The sequence below is a fragment of the Sus scrofa genome, chromosome 15 (assembly GCF_054392235.1).
Source record: "Sus scrofa isolate SSC_HxYL_T2T_F1_AM1 chromosome 15, Sscrofa_HxYL_maternal_Yorkshire_Landrace_v2.0, whole genome shotgun sequence".
In the NCBI taxonomy this organism is placed as follows: domain Eukaryota; kingdom Metazoa; phylum Chordata; class Mammalia; order Artiodactyla; family Suidae; genus Sus; species Sus scrofa.
This window is the reverse complement of record NC_139397.1, coordinates 61,802,996-61,817,293: the sequence shown is the minus strand read 5'-3', so window position 1 is coordinate 61,817,293 and position 14,298 is coordinate 61,802,996. Positions and strand designations below refer to the sequence as shown.

The following is a 14,298-nucleotide window of genomic DNA, read 5'->3' as shown; positions in this document are numbered from 1 at the left end:
AGAAGTAAATTGTTGACCTCATGGAGTTCTCAGGGGAAAGACCAAGTTGAAAATGAAGTCAGGGTCACAGACCCTGTTCCATTTCCCATCTAGACCAGACTCCTAACCCGAGTCAGTTGTGCTAGTGGAAACCAGGAGCACTAGAGCCAAAATTACACATGTATCATTGTTGCCTAAACCCAGCCTCTGTCCACTGGTGCCAAATAGAAATGCAGAGACAGAGTTTGGGGTAAAGAAGAAAACAAAATAGATTTATTGCCTTACCAGGCAAAGGAGGCCACAGAAGGCTAATGCCCTAAAGACTGTGCCCCCTCTGGCTTTGGGAGCAAATAGGAGATGGTCTTATAATTTTGGGGTGGAAAATAGGGCCATAGATAAGGATCAGGGTAGATGCAACTTGCGTTCTTCAAAGCTGGTGTTGCCCTAGGACTGGTTCTGGTGATCTTCCTCTCCAGTTTTTATTTGTCGGAGGGGTCTTAGTTCTGTAAGAACTCAAAGATATAGTTGTGTGTATTCTTTGCAGAGGAACCAGGACCCTGCCCCTAGGCTGCACTACTGTTTCTTGACTGATGCTCCCTGGTCTCTGCATCCCCTCCCTTCCCTGATCAGCAACTGTTAGAACCCACCGCTTGTAACTCAGGGAAGGTCATGGAGGCTGAATGAAGCCTATTTCCTAAAAATAAGAAATGGGGGACACAGAAAAGCTTGTGTCCAGGAGCCCTAGAGAGCCCTGCTCAGTTTCCTCATCATGACTGTAAATCCCTTGGCACCTCTGGAAAGCTGTTCAAACACATGCTTGTGGATGGTGGACAGTGGCCCATTAAGGCTGTTGGTGTTGCCTTGAGGCCAGTGGAATAATCCACACGTTTAAAAAGTGGGAGCCCATTGCTTCGAAGATATTCACGCAGGTGACTCCCAAACGTCCTGGTCTGTTTTGCGGGGATCCTCCGCCCTGCCACATCAGGCACCTTAGTTTTGTAGCGTCTTTGTGTTGTGTGGGTTCTGACCTGGGCTTTTCTCTCTTTGTCCCCGTGTCTCCTGCAGTCATCAACGCCCTCTCTCAGAGGTATTTTCTTCAAGCCAATGACCAGAAGGATCTGAAGGACTGGGTCGAAGCTCTGAACCACGCCAGCAAAATCACTGTACGCATGATCCTTCTCCTTTCTGCGGGGAGTCAGGGCCTCTTCCCCACGTAACCCATCTTGGGGGGGGGTGGGATGGGACCCATGGGGTGGCAGGGATTTTCCCGGGACCCCGTTCCAGACCAGTTCCCCTACCTCTTCTTACACCTTGGCAGACCAACCACAAGTTGAACTGAGAGTTGGAGTCTGAATCCAGCTCAAGGGGAAGTTGCTGGAGTGTCCTGTTTGTGCTGGCTGGGAGGGCTCCCAGGCAGCCGTGGTTTGGGTCATTCTGGGCTGCTGATTCAGAATGTGGTGGGATCGGAAAAATGGATTGCTGACTGTGAGAAACTGAGTAAAGGAAACTCATATGAGGAGGGAAGTCAGGGCTTTTTCCTGGCTGAGGGGGAGACTCTTCTTTTTTTTTTAATATTTTTTTTATTTTCCCACTGTACAGCAAGGGGGTCAGGTTATCCTTACATGTATACATTACAATTACATTGGGAGACTCTTCTGATTTCAAGAGGCCCTCCACCCACCTGTCCTGGGCAGAGCTTCCTTTTTTTTTTTTTTTTTTTTGCCACCCCTCAGTGTACGGAGTTCCTGAGCCAGAGATCAGATCCGAGCCATGTCTGCGACCTACACCACAGCTCCTGGCAACGCCAGATCCTTAACCCACTGTGTCAGGTCAGGGATCGAACCTGCGCCCCTGCACTGCAGAGGCGCCACTGGTCATTATGCCACAGCGGGAACTCCAAACCTTCTGTGTTTTTGTTTTCGTTTTTTGCTTTTTAGGGCCACACCCATGGCATATGGAGGTTCCCAGGCTAGGGGTCTAATTGGAGCTACAGCTGCCGGCCTATGCCAGAGCCACAGCAACGCCGGATCCAAGCCAAGTCGGTGACCTACACCACAGCTCACGGCAATGCTGGATCCTTAACCCACTGAGCCAGGCGCAAGGCCAGGGATCAAACCCGAAACCTCATGGTTCCTAGTCAGATTCGTTTCTGCTTCGCCACTATGGGAACTCCAAAACCTTCTGTTTTTATAAACACCGGTTTTCGGACTGTTCAGTGAGGACCTTTGTTTTCCTTGACTTGGCTAACGAAGAACTCCTTTCTTTTCCCTTAGAAATAGAGAGAGAGGGAGAGTTCCCGCTGTGGTTCAGTGGATTAAGACCCCAACTAGTATCCATGAGGATGTGGGTTTGAGCCCAGGAACTTCCATATACCATGGGTGTGGCCCTAAAAAAAGCCTCCCCCCCCAAAAAAAAAAGAGAAAAAGAAAAGAAACAGAGAAAAAAGGAAGGGAGATGGGTAGGAAGGAGGAGAGGAAAACAATGTTTAGGGAGAAAAACTAGATCTTTACTCTCTACCCTCTAATAGGAAGACTTCTGGCATGTAAACCTCGCTTTGCTAAAAAGTTTAATTTTCTGTATCATACAGACAGAAATGCTTACATTCTAGTGACTTCCGGTAATAACCAGTGTGTCTGGGGCTGATTATTCTCTGCAGTACCTCAGGGTGTAGCTGAAACTTGGCTTCTGTCCACCGGGCCCAGTTAAGTCTCAGAAATAAGACTTGGGTGAAGCAGAAAGAACAGCTTTATTGCTCTGCCAGGCAAAGGAGGCCACAGCAGGCTAAGCATTCAAAACTGTGTCCTCCCTTGATCTGGGATAGCAAGGGGTTTATAGGTTTAGCTTGAACAAACAGGGCTGTTGATAAGGATTAGGAGGCTTGCATTCTTCTCCCTCCATAGATCACTTCCAAGTCGTCAAGGCCAGAGTCAGGGGGTCGGTGGCCGTTTCTGGTGGTCTTGGGGTGATCGCCCCTTGACCTCATCTCCGCAGTGATGATTGCTCACAAAAGGAAGGGGGGGGGGATTCGGGCATGTTTCAAAGGAAAAGAAAATCTAACACTAACTAGAAAGTAATCATTAGTAAAAGAAAGCAATCAAGCAAGGAAGAAATCATTTGTGAAAAGCCAGTTAGAGTAAGTCCGTAGGCCAAGGCAGGGCATAACATCATGGAGACTGTTTTAACTAGCTTTTCGCTGTAACAACGTTTCCTAATCATTAACTCTTGAGTCAGCCTTTTGAGGCTGAGGGGAGGTCTGGGAGCCTAAAGGAAATGCCTTTTACTTCGAAACACAAGGACCCAGGGGCCTGTACATGGTTGCAAGGGGTCCTGTGAATACATTAATAGATGTCTGGGAGTTCCTGTCTTGGCACATCGGAAACAAATCCAACTAGGAACCATGAGATTGTGGGTTTGATCCCTGGCCTCACACCTCGCTCAGTGGGTTAAGGATCCGGCATTGCCGTGAGCTGTGGTGTAGGTCACAGATGCGGCTCAAATCTGGGGTTGCTATGGCTCTGGCGTAGGCCGGCAGCAGCATCTCTGATTGACCCCTGGCCTGGGAACCTCCATATGCCGTGGTCCTAAAAGGACAAAAGACAAAAAAAAAAAAAAAAAAATAGATGTCTATACATTTCCCCAGCATTTGTCACGTTGCACAAGAAGAGTACAGTTTGGCCATCAAAGCGGTTTTGCTTGTTGGCTTGTTACTCTTTTTTTGTCTTTTTACAGCCGCACCTGCGGCATATGGAGATTCTCAGGCTAGGGGTGGAGTTGGAGCTGTAGCCGCCGGCCTACACCACAGCCACAGCAACTCGGGATCCAAGCTGTGTCTGCAACCTACACCACAGCTCACGGCAACGCCAGATCCTTAACCCATTGAGCAAGGCCAGGGATCGAACCTGTGTCCTCATGGATACTAGTCAGATTCGTTTCTGCTGAGCCACGATGGGAGCTCCTTGCCTTGCTATTCTGATGAACCTTGGTGAACCCCCGAAAGGAAAGAGAAATGGAGGGAGAGAGGGGGAGGGATTGTCGTTGAGCCACATGTGTCCGCTACCCACATGCTTGTGTGTGTGGTTCTAGAATGCTGATCTCAGTCAAGGTTGTCTTTGCACTTATTGAGGTCCTCACCATGCTGTGTCTTTCACCATTTGGGGGTTTCTTTCAATGTCTAATACTTTCTTCTCATTCAGTGTTTCCTCCTGGGTTTCTTGCCTGGTGACCTACACTCCCTGCGAGGCAGCAGCGGCCCTTTTGCCTTGCTTTTGTGCCTTGAGCAGAGAGTTGCTCTAAGCAGCTGGTTCCCCGTCCTCTTTTCTGGCCCCACTGAGCAGAGTGATGGGACCAAGAATGGGAGGGAGTGAGGTGGTGCCCAGAGGCTGTGAGTCCAGAGACCTCGGACTCTAACCCAGCCTAAACCCAGATTGGGACCTGAGCCCATGGTGTTTTTGTTTATTTATTTATTTTTATTTTTCATTTTTTAATATTACTCAATGAATTTATTACATTTATAGCTGTACAATGATTATCATGACCCAAGTTTATAGCATTTCCATCCCAAACCTCCACCATGGTGTTTTTCATTAGAATTACTCACCTGGTGTCTGGACTTACTGAGGTTCAGGTTCTTTGTGTCTTACCGCAGAAGGAATTCAGTGAGAGACAAAGTGATAGGGAAGAAATAGATTTGTTAAGATAGGATGCTTGGGGAGTTCACGCTGTGGCTCAGTGGTAACAAACCTGACTAGTATCCATGAGGATGCCAGTTTGATCCCTGGACTCACTCAGTGGTGTAGGTTGCAGATGAAGATCAGATCTCGAGTTGCTGTGGCTGTGGTGTAGGCCAGCAGCTGCGGCTCCAATTTGATCCCTAGCCTGGGAACGTCCCTATGCCACGGGTACAGTCTTTAAAAAAAAAAAAAAAGATAATGATTGACCTATGGTGTTTAAAGAATTGGGTTCTTGGAGTTTCCTGGTGGTTTGGGCAGGTTAGGGATCTGTCATTGTCACTGCTGTGGCTCAGGACGATCCCCGGCTTGGGAACTGGCATATGCTGTGAGTGTGGCCAAAAAAAAAAGCAATTGGGTTCTCTCAGAATATTAATATGCTTGTTAGTTTTCTAGGGCTGTCAAACCGCATGACATAGGGAAACAGAAATGTGTTCTCCCATAGTTCTGAGACATCTGAAATCAAGTGTTGGCAGGCCCATCCGTCTTCCCCCTGAAGGTTCCAGGGGAGAATCCTTCCTTTGCCTCTTCCAGCTCCGGAGCTCCTGGTAGACCTTGGTGTTCCCTGGCTTGTACCTGCCTCCCTCTGCCTTTGCCTCCATCGCTGTCTGGCCGGTGTGTCTGTGTGACCTCTCCTCTCCTGATGGGGACATCAGCCACTGGGGCCACCCTACCCCATCATGACTTCATCCTAATATAATTACACCTGCAAAGACCTTATTTCCAAATATAGTCTTGTTCTGAGATTATGGGTGGACAGTTTGAGGAGACATTATTCAACTCATTGCATTTTTTATCAAAAGTTCGGAAAATTGAGTAGTAAAAGTATAGCACAGCTCCCCCCCAACCTCCTGCCCCTAGTTGGGTTCTTCCTCTAAGCAATTTAGCTGTACTTGGTGGAAAGAAAGGTGAGACCTTGCAAATTTCATTTCACATTGCACACGGAACCTGTTGATACAGAGGGCTGACTGTACCTATGTTTTTCTAAAGTCTTTCATATGGTTCCAGGTGGTGCCATGGACTGAATGTTCATGTCCCCTAAAATTCCTATGTTGGAAACAAATCCCCTTTGTGATGGTATTTAGAGGTGTGGCCTTTGGGAAGTAAGTCATAAGGGTGGGAACCCTCACCAGTGGGATTAGTGCCCTTACAGTCACGGTCACAAGACCCTGTGGCTCTCTCCCCATCAGAGAACCTTCTGAGGGTGGGGAAAGAGGGCCCTCCCTTTCACTGGGGAGATGGATAAACCAAAGGGTGACCTTGTTTTCAAGCTCTGGAGCATAGTTAGTGGTGAGTTTGTCTTCCACAGGCTGAATCAAGGTCAAGGGAAGTGGAAAGGGCTGTGGAGAGGCTCCGGTTGGGGGGGGTGTTGGTCAGGGGCAGCCCCCAGGCAGGGGCCTGAGCAGTGACTACCAGCAGATCTCTGGATGGGCTGACAGGGCTGGGGGACAGCAGACAGCCAAGCTTCCTTGACTCCTTTTTAGACCACTGTAAACTCCCAAAGGCTACTTCCCTCCTTCTTTGCTGAGTTTCAGGAACTCATTTGGGTTGGTTGGGGGGCAGTTGCCATGGTGATGCTATCTCTAGACCCCAGCATGAAACCACATCCCTAAAGAATTTCATCCCATGAGAGCAAAACACAGATTCACTGGAAAGGGTGGTCCAAAAGGTAGTGGCGTTTAGCAATGGAGCAGCTACTTTGTTTTAATGAGCTTGAGTTCACCTCATCTGTGAGATGCGAAAGGTAATGCCTGCCTGGCAGGATCACTTGAGATGTCAGATGACACAATAAAGAGATGAATTCAGGAGTTCCTGTTGTGGCACAGCGGAAACGAATCCTCCTAGTATCCATGAGGATGTGGGTTCAATCCCTGACCTTGCTCAGTGAGTCGGGGATCTGGTGTAGCCATGAGCTGTGGTGTAGGTTGCAGACACAGCTCAGATCCTCTGTTTCTGTGGCTATGGTGTAGACCAGCAGGTGCAGTTCTGATTCGATCCTTAGACTGGGAACTTCCATATGCTGTGGATGCGGTCCTAAAAAGAAAAAAATAAATAAATAAAAAGAGAGAGAGAGAGATGAATTGTTGCTGGGCGCTGAGCAGAGGCCCAAAGCAATGGAAGCCACTTTTGTCTCTCAGCCAGAAGGAAAGGAGAGCATGGATTTCTGGCCTGATCTGGAGAGGTGGTGGGCAGAGGTCACCTTTGTCTATCTAAGCTGAATGCACAGGCCAGGAAGAGACTCCCATGTTCTTTCTCAGGCCCAGTATAATCAGGATGGTCTTACTCCTTTGTATAGACACCAAGAAGAGTGGTCCTTGGTCCCTGACTTTGGCAGGCAGAGGTCTATAGCCCTGAGCTGGGTCCTCTTCCCCCGCCCCCCGCCCATGACTTGTAATGATTTATTGAAAAAATTTTTCAGGGAATTCCTGTTGTGGCTCAGTGGAAATGAACCTGACTAGCATCCATGAGGATGCAGGTTTGATCCCTGGCTCTGCTCAGTGGATTAAGGATCCGGCATTGCCCTGAGCTGCGGTGTAGTTTGCAGGTGCGGCTTGGATCTGGTATTGCTGTCGCTGTGGTGTAGGCCAGCACCTGTAGCTCCGATTTGACCCCTAGCCTGGGAACTTCCATATTCCACACATGTGGCCCCAAAAAGCAAAATAATAATAATAATAACAATAGTTTTTAGGAATTCCTGTTGTGGCTTAGTGGGTTAAGAACCTGACTAGTAAAAAAACAAAACAAAACAAACCAAACCAAACAAAATCCAATTGGAGTTCCCATCGTGGCTTAGTGGTTAATGAATCCAACTAGGAACCATGAGGTTTCTGGTTCAATCCTTGGCCTTGCTCAGTGGGTTAAGGATCCGACGTTGCCGTGAGCTGTGGTGTAGGTTACAGATGTGGCTCGGATCCCAAGTTACTGTGGCTCTGGTGTAGGCCAGCGGCTACAGCTCCAACTGGAACCTTAGCCTGGGAACCTCCACATGCCACGGGTGCGGCCCTGGAAAAGACGGAAAAAAAACAAAAAAAAACCAAAAACCAAGAACCCGACTAGTATCCATGAAGATGTGGGTTGGATCCCTGGCCCCACTCAATAGGTTAAGGATCTGGCATTCCTGCAAGCTGCAGCATAGGTTGAAGATGCGTCTTGGACTAGCATTGCTGTGGCTGTGGTGTAGGCCTGTAGCTGCAGCTCTGATTCAGCCTCTAGCCTGGGAACTTCCACATGCCACAGGTATGGCCCTAAAAAAAGAAAAATATATTATTATTATTATTTTTCATTTTTACAAGCCCCACCTGCAGCATGTAGAAGTTCCCAGGCCAGGGGTCAGATGGGAACTGTAGCTGCGACCTATGCTACAGCTTTTGACAACATTGGGTCCTTAACTCACTGAGCCACAATGGAGACTCCTAAAAAAAAATCTTATATGGTTTGTAATGGTTACTTTCCATTTACAGTCATTACAAAATATTGGCTGTCTTCTCTGTTTGTACAATACCATTCCTGAGCCTAGAGCTGTGAGTTCTTGAAAGGTCTGGATTCTTTCTAGTTCCTGAGGCTGTGGAATAGGTGGAAGAGGACTTTAGCTTTTCCTGTGGGGTCTGCAGTTGCTTTCCTGGCAGCTCCACATGGCACGTTGAGTCCTTGTGAAGGACAAGCTTTGTGATACTGTGGGTACCGCACTGGCAAAGTCAGGGTCTGGTCTCTGTTCAGGGATTAACCATGGCTTTGGGCAAATGACTAGACTAGTCTGGGCCTCTCTTCTGATGAAACATTTCATTGGAGTTTCCAGTATAAAAGAGAACTGCTGCTTAGCTGGACATCAGGATTTTTGTGTGAAATGTCCCAGATTTTAACTACAGATTGAAAAACACACTGGAACGAACATAACACAGCTGGGGAAAATCTGCCTTTGGGCCACCAGGTTTGCAACCTGTGGTCTCAAACTTGCCCTAAACATTCTGTGATTCAGAGTTCCCACTACGGTGCAGTGGATTAATGATCCGGCTTGTCTCTGTGACATTTCCAGTTCGATCCCCAGCCCATCACAGTGGGTTAAAGATCCTGAGTTGCCTCAACTGTGGCATATGTAGGTTGAAGGTGCAGCTTCCATTTGATCCCTGGCCTGAAAACTTCTTTGTGCTCCGAGAGCAGCCGAAGAAGGAAAAAAAAATGTTGTGGTTCTTTGATCAACCGTTGTGCTCTAACTCCCTCAAGGACAGAAACAAAGATAACTCATTCTGCAGAAAGGGCTGTGTTTGTAAATGTTAGTACCATGTATAAAAGGTTACTTAGAATATTTTGTTAATTAAAATAATTTTGTATTTGGGGGTTTCCCTAGTGGTGAGGTGGGTTAAGGATCTGGTGCTGTCACTGCAGTGGCTCAGGTCACCTCTGTAGTGCAGGTTCGATCCTTGGCTTGGGAACTTTTATAAGCCGGGGATGCGGCCAAAAAATACTCTTGTGTTTTTAGTCATGTTTCTAAAGTTTTAAAATTTATATCCTCTATCATTTGCTGACCCTATGATTGTGTCACTCAATTAGTGATAGGAGTTCTGTCCCAGGCCCTGGTCTCCAGAACTCATGCTTCCCAAGACGTGTACCAGATCCACTCGCATCTGACCTACTGCCTAGCATGCTTTCTCTCATCTCTATGGTCCTGGCTCCTTGTCGTCTTCCAGGTTACTGTCTGGCCATCTCCTGCCCTGGAGAACTTGGACAACCACACCAACCACAGCTCCATTTCATGTAGTTCCTCTGTAGTCGTCAGTCTCAGCTCCTGTTCATTGTCTTCACGACACTCGCCCTGATTTGCAATTGTTCTGATTGTTAGTCTTTCTCTGCATTTTTTTGGGGTGTGTGTGTCAGTCTCCTCTAGTCAGCACATGTGTGGCCTGAGGACAGGACTTTTGTCTGTGTTTGCTGGGTTTTTTGTTTTGTTTTGTTTTTTAATGGCCGTGCCTACAGCATATGGAAGTTCCTAGGCCAGGGACTGAATACGAGCCACAGCTGCAGCAACTTGAGATCCTTTAACCCACTGCGCTAGGCCAGGGAGAAAACCTGTACCTCTGCAGTGACCAGAGCTGCTGCAGTAAGGTTCTCAACCCACGGTGCCACAGTGGGAACTCCTGTGTTTGCTGTTTTATCTTTGGTCTCTGGCTGGCAGAGGTTGACTCATGATAGGTGCTCAGTACATTTGGTAAGTAGGTATGTGCCTGTGTGTTTGTGTGTGTGTGGTGGGCATGGCTCATTGAGTCCCTCATATCCAGGGGGAGGGCAGTGAGGAGAAGGGTGTCTCACTGTAATTCAGTTCATTAGTTTTCCTCCCTGTACCCCCACCTTCTGTCAGCTCCCTGCTTTTCCTTAGCCTTCTGTTCCCTGTTAACCATGCTCTCATTCTTCCCAGGTACCCAAAGGTGGGAACCTGCCACTGACAACCGAAGTTCTCAAAAGCCTAACAGCTCCTCCGGCCGTAGAGAAGAAGCCACAGGTTGCCTACAAGACGGAGATCATTGGAGGGGTGGTGGTCCACACACCCATTAACCAGGTGCTGGGGCCTGGGGCTGCCCTGGGGCGGGGATGGGGTATGGTGGTGCCCTGAGGTGCAGGAGGAGGATGGGACTCAGGAAAGGGAGTGATGGGGCTAGGGCACCAGGGATGGTCAGGAAAATACTGGCAGCGGTGAGTATGAGTAACAGCAGTGCAGAACTTGAAACCACCGCATCCTGAAATTTGCTGCCAGCATGGTTCTGCATCATACATGGGGACTGGCACTTGTAGACGCCATGAGCAGTGGGGCTGAGGAGGAGAGCTGGAAACAAGCCCACTGTTCCTCCTGCCTTCCTCCAGTTTGCATTCAAAGTCCTTTCTTTCCTCCTGGGTCTGCCCAACTTCGCCAGTTTTTTTTGTTTTTGTTTTGTTTTGTTTTTTCCTGTGAAATCACCTAGTACAGTGCCTGTTGGGAGCAAAGGAAATGTTTACTCTCCTTTCTCTCTTTCTTTCTTTCTTTCTTTCTTTCTTTCTTTCTTTCTTTCTTTCTTTCTTTTTTTTTTTTTTCGGCCACACCTGCAGCATATGGAAGTTCCCAGGCTAGGGATCCAAGCGGAGCTGCAGCTGCAGACCTACACCACAGCCACAGCAACACTGGATCCTTAACCCACTGAAGGAGACCAGGGATCAAACCCACATCCTCATGCTTACTAGTTGGGTTCTTAACCCACTGAGCCACAATGGGAACTCTAATTTTCTCCTTTATTTCTTTGACTGCCCTTGTGGGCCGAGAGAGGAGAGGTGACTGGCCAGAGTGGGTTGGGTGGGGTAGGGGCGTGGCTGCCTAAGGAGGGGCACAGGCACTAATCCTGCAACTGTTTCCTTGTAGAATGGCGGGGATGGGCAGGAAGCCAGTGAGCCAGGCTCACATGCCATCCTTCGAAGATCTCAGAGTTACATCCCCACAACAGGCTGCCGAGTTCCCACTGGGCCCCCCCTCATTAAGAGTGGCTACTGTGTGAAGCAAGGGAATGTGGTGAGTGTCAGTGCCGGGGGCTGGAGGGGGTTCCTGGGGACCCTGGGATCAGAGGGGAGGGCAGTTGGCTAGGAGGAGCGTGGAGCCAGCCACGTCCAAACCAGGCAGAGGTGGGGATGAAATTGAAACGTCCCCCCACCCCCACCCCACAGCTCCAAGATGTTGCCCAGATAGGAAGGAGTCCTTGTTCCTCTGCTTCCATGGGAAGCTTCTAAGGGCAGGATCCCTGGAGCTTAGAACCAGAACCCCACCCTCACCCCCAGTGCTGGGACCTCTTCTAAAGTCCTGCTCTCTACCCTTTATTTCAGCGAAAGAGCTGGAAACGGCGCTTCTTTGCCCTGGATGACTTTACCCTTTGCTACTTCAAGTGTGAGCAGGTTTGTGGTCACTCTGAGGTCCTCCTGAGAGGTCGGGGAGGGAAGAGGCACATGAATCACACCCACTCGCATGAGTTTGAGCAGAGACATGGGCACACAGACCTCAAGGATGCCTGTGTCTCATCTCCATGTGTCCTGTGGCTCAGTGGGTTACGAACCCAACTGGTATCCATGAGGATGTGGGTTCGATGATACCTAAGTGGCCATGACTTCCTCCCTCCTTCCGAGGGCAGAGCCACTCAGCATCTCCTTAGATTTGTTTTCCCTCTCTGGATTGTTTTGAGACCACGACTTGTTTGTGACCTGGTTTCAGCCAATCATCTCTGACTAGGGAGGGAGGTGCTGGGGGAGGCATTGGGCCGACAGCTTCATTCACTCTCTCCATCCCCCCACCCCCACCCCAGGACCGAGAACCACTGCGGACCATTTTCCTCAAGGATGTTCTCAAGACCCACGAGTGTCTGGTCAAGTCTGGGTAATTGTCTCTGCTTCTTTGTCTCTGATCAGAACCCCTGTGTGCCCTCTTAACTCTCCAGGCTCTGAGGCCCTCTATTCCAGGCCTTCTCCCAAGGGTAGGAAGATGTCTTCTTCCTGACATCTGGTACCTGACTCTCCACCTCCCAAGCTGATGCAGCTGTGAGATTGTGGGCAAGCCTACCCTTGGCCCTCTCACTCCTGAGAGGCTGAACCTATATCATACTTTTCTTTCTTTTCTTTTTCTTTCTTTCTACCTTCCTTCCTTCTTTCTCTTTTTCTTTTTAGGGCCACACCTGGAACACATGGAAGTTCCCAGGCTAGGGGTTGAATTGGAGCTAAGGCTGCTGACCTACACCACAGCCACAGCAATGCCAGATCCCTAACCCACTGATCGAGGCCAGGGATCAAACCCACATCCTCATGGATACTAGTTGGGTTCATAACCTGCTGAGCCCTATAATAATGGGGACTCCCTATAATAATTTTCTGATGGAGAAGAAGAGAGAATAGAGAACAAAGGAGAGAGGTACCTCTTAGGTGTCAAAGTTCGATGCTCATTTCACAGGGGGCTGGCGTTCCTGGGGACTGCCCTCTGTCACATGCTCTTCAGCACTTCTGGTCACACCCCTGTAGATGCCGTTTCTCTTCTCCTTTTGACAAAGTCCTTGATGTCTTCTGAACATAAGGGTGCTTCACAGCAGTGCTGTTGGGCAGGAAGAGAAAGTATTTTTAATGCGTTCCTCTTTCCACCAAGAAATGGTTACCTTTCAGGTGTCACAGTGCGTAGGACAAGTTTGGGACCCAGGGCCCCTGCAAGGGCTTGCCCATATCTGACACCCAGTCAGGTGGCCCTGGAACCAGACTTTAGAAGGAGTCCTGATGTGGCCCTCAGTCTGCAGTCTGAGTTGAATCCCCATGGACTGCATGTGCCAAGCCAGTGTTGACCAGCAAAGCCATTAGCAGCAGGCAGACTGTTCTCACCTTGTTTTCTTGCCTGAAAACAAGGTGCTTTATGAAGCAGGGACTCTAGGAAGTCTTGTAAATGGCATTTGCAGAGTATAGAGCATTAGGGAAGTTCTCACAGACTATTTATTTTTGGTATTTTTAGGGCCGCACATGCAGCAAATGGAAGTTCCCCGGCTAGGGGTCAATTAGAGCTGCAGCTGCCAGCCGACACCATAGCCACAGCAACACAAGATCCTAGCCACATCTGCGACCTATGCCACAGCTTGTGGCAATGTGGATCCCTAAACTGCTGAGCAAGGCCAGGGATCCAACCCACATCGTCATGGACACTAGTCATATTCTTTTTATTTATTTATTTATTTGTTATTTATTTTTTATTACTCAAATGAATTTATCACATCTGTAGTTGTATAATGATCATCACAATCCAATTTCACAGGATTTCCATCCCACAGCCCAGGCACATCTCCCCACCCCCGAAACTGTCCCCTCTGGAGACCATAAGTTTTTCAATGTCTGTGAGTCAGCATCTGTTCTGCAAAGAAGTTCAGTCTGTCCTTTTTTCAGATTCCACATGTCAGTGAAAGCATTGGATGTTGGTGTCTCATTGTATGGCTGACTTCACTTAGCATGATAGTTTCTAGGTCCATCCATGTTGCAAAAAATGCTGGTATTGCGTTCTTTTTAATGGCTCAGTAATATTCCATATCTTCTGGATCCATGCCTCTGTCGATGGACATTTAGGTTGTTTCCATGTCTTGGCTATTGCAAATAGTGCTGCAGTGAACATCGGAGTACATGTGTCTTTGCGAGTCGTGGCTTTCTCTGGGTAGATGCCCAGGAGTGGGATTGCTGGATCAAATGGTAGTTCTAATTTTAATTTTCTGAGGAATCTCCATCCTGCTTTGCACAGTGGTTGCACCAATGTACAATCCCACCAAGAGTGTACTAGGGTTCCTTTTTCTCCACACCCTCTCCAGCACTTCTTGTTTGTAGACTTTTGGATGATGGCCATTCTGGCTGGTGTAAGGTGGTACCTCAGAGTGGTTTTGATTGGCATTTCTCTAATAATGAGTGATGTTGAACATTTTTTCATGTGTTTCTTGGCCATCTGTATGTCTTCTTTGGAGAACTGTCTGTTTAGATCTTCTGCCCATTTTTGGATGGGGTTGTTTGTTTTTTTGGTATGGAGCTGCAGAAGGTGTTTATAAATTTTGGAGGTGAATCCCTTGTCAGTCGATTC

At 48.4% G+C, this 14,298-nt stretch overlaps 1 protein-coding gene across 4 annotated transcripts in view; it reads left to right on the top strand.

Annotated features, from left to right (window-relative positions):
• The window catches only part of PLEKHA2 (pleckstrin homology domain containing A2), an 87,338-nt gene that overhangs the window by 53,251 nt on the left and 19,789 nt on the right, over positions 1-14,298 (top strand). For all 4 annotated transcript variants that reach the window (XM_085001080.1, XM_021075122.2, XM_085001079.1 and 1 more), the window contains 5 exons: positions 1,045-1,142; positions 10,117-10,257; positions 11,089-11,235; positions 11,544-11,612; positions 12,017-12,087. In XM_085001080.1, the coding sequence (XP_084857206.1) occupies positions 1,045-1,142; positions 10,117-10,257; positions 11,089-11,235; positions 11,544-11,612; positions 12,017-12,087 (526 nt within the window). The remainder of the gene's footprint in view (positions 1-1,044; positions 1,143-10,116; positions 10,258-11,088; positions 11,236-11,543; positions 11,613-12,016; positions 12,088-14,298) is intronic.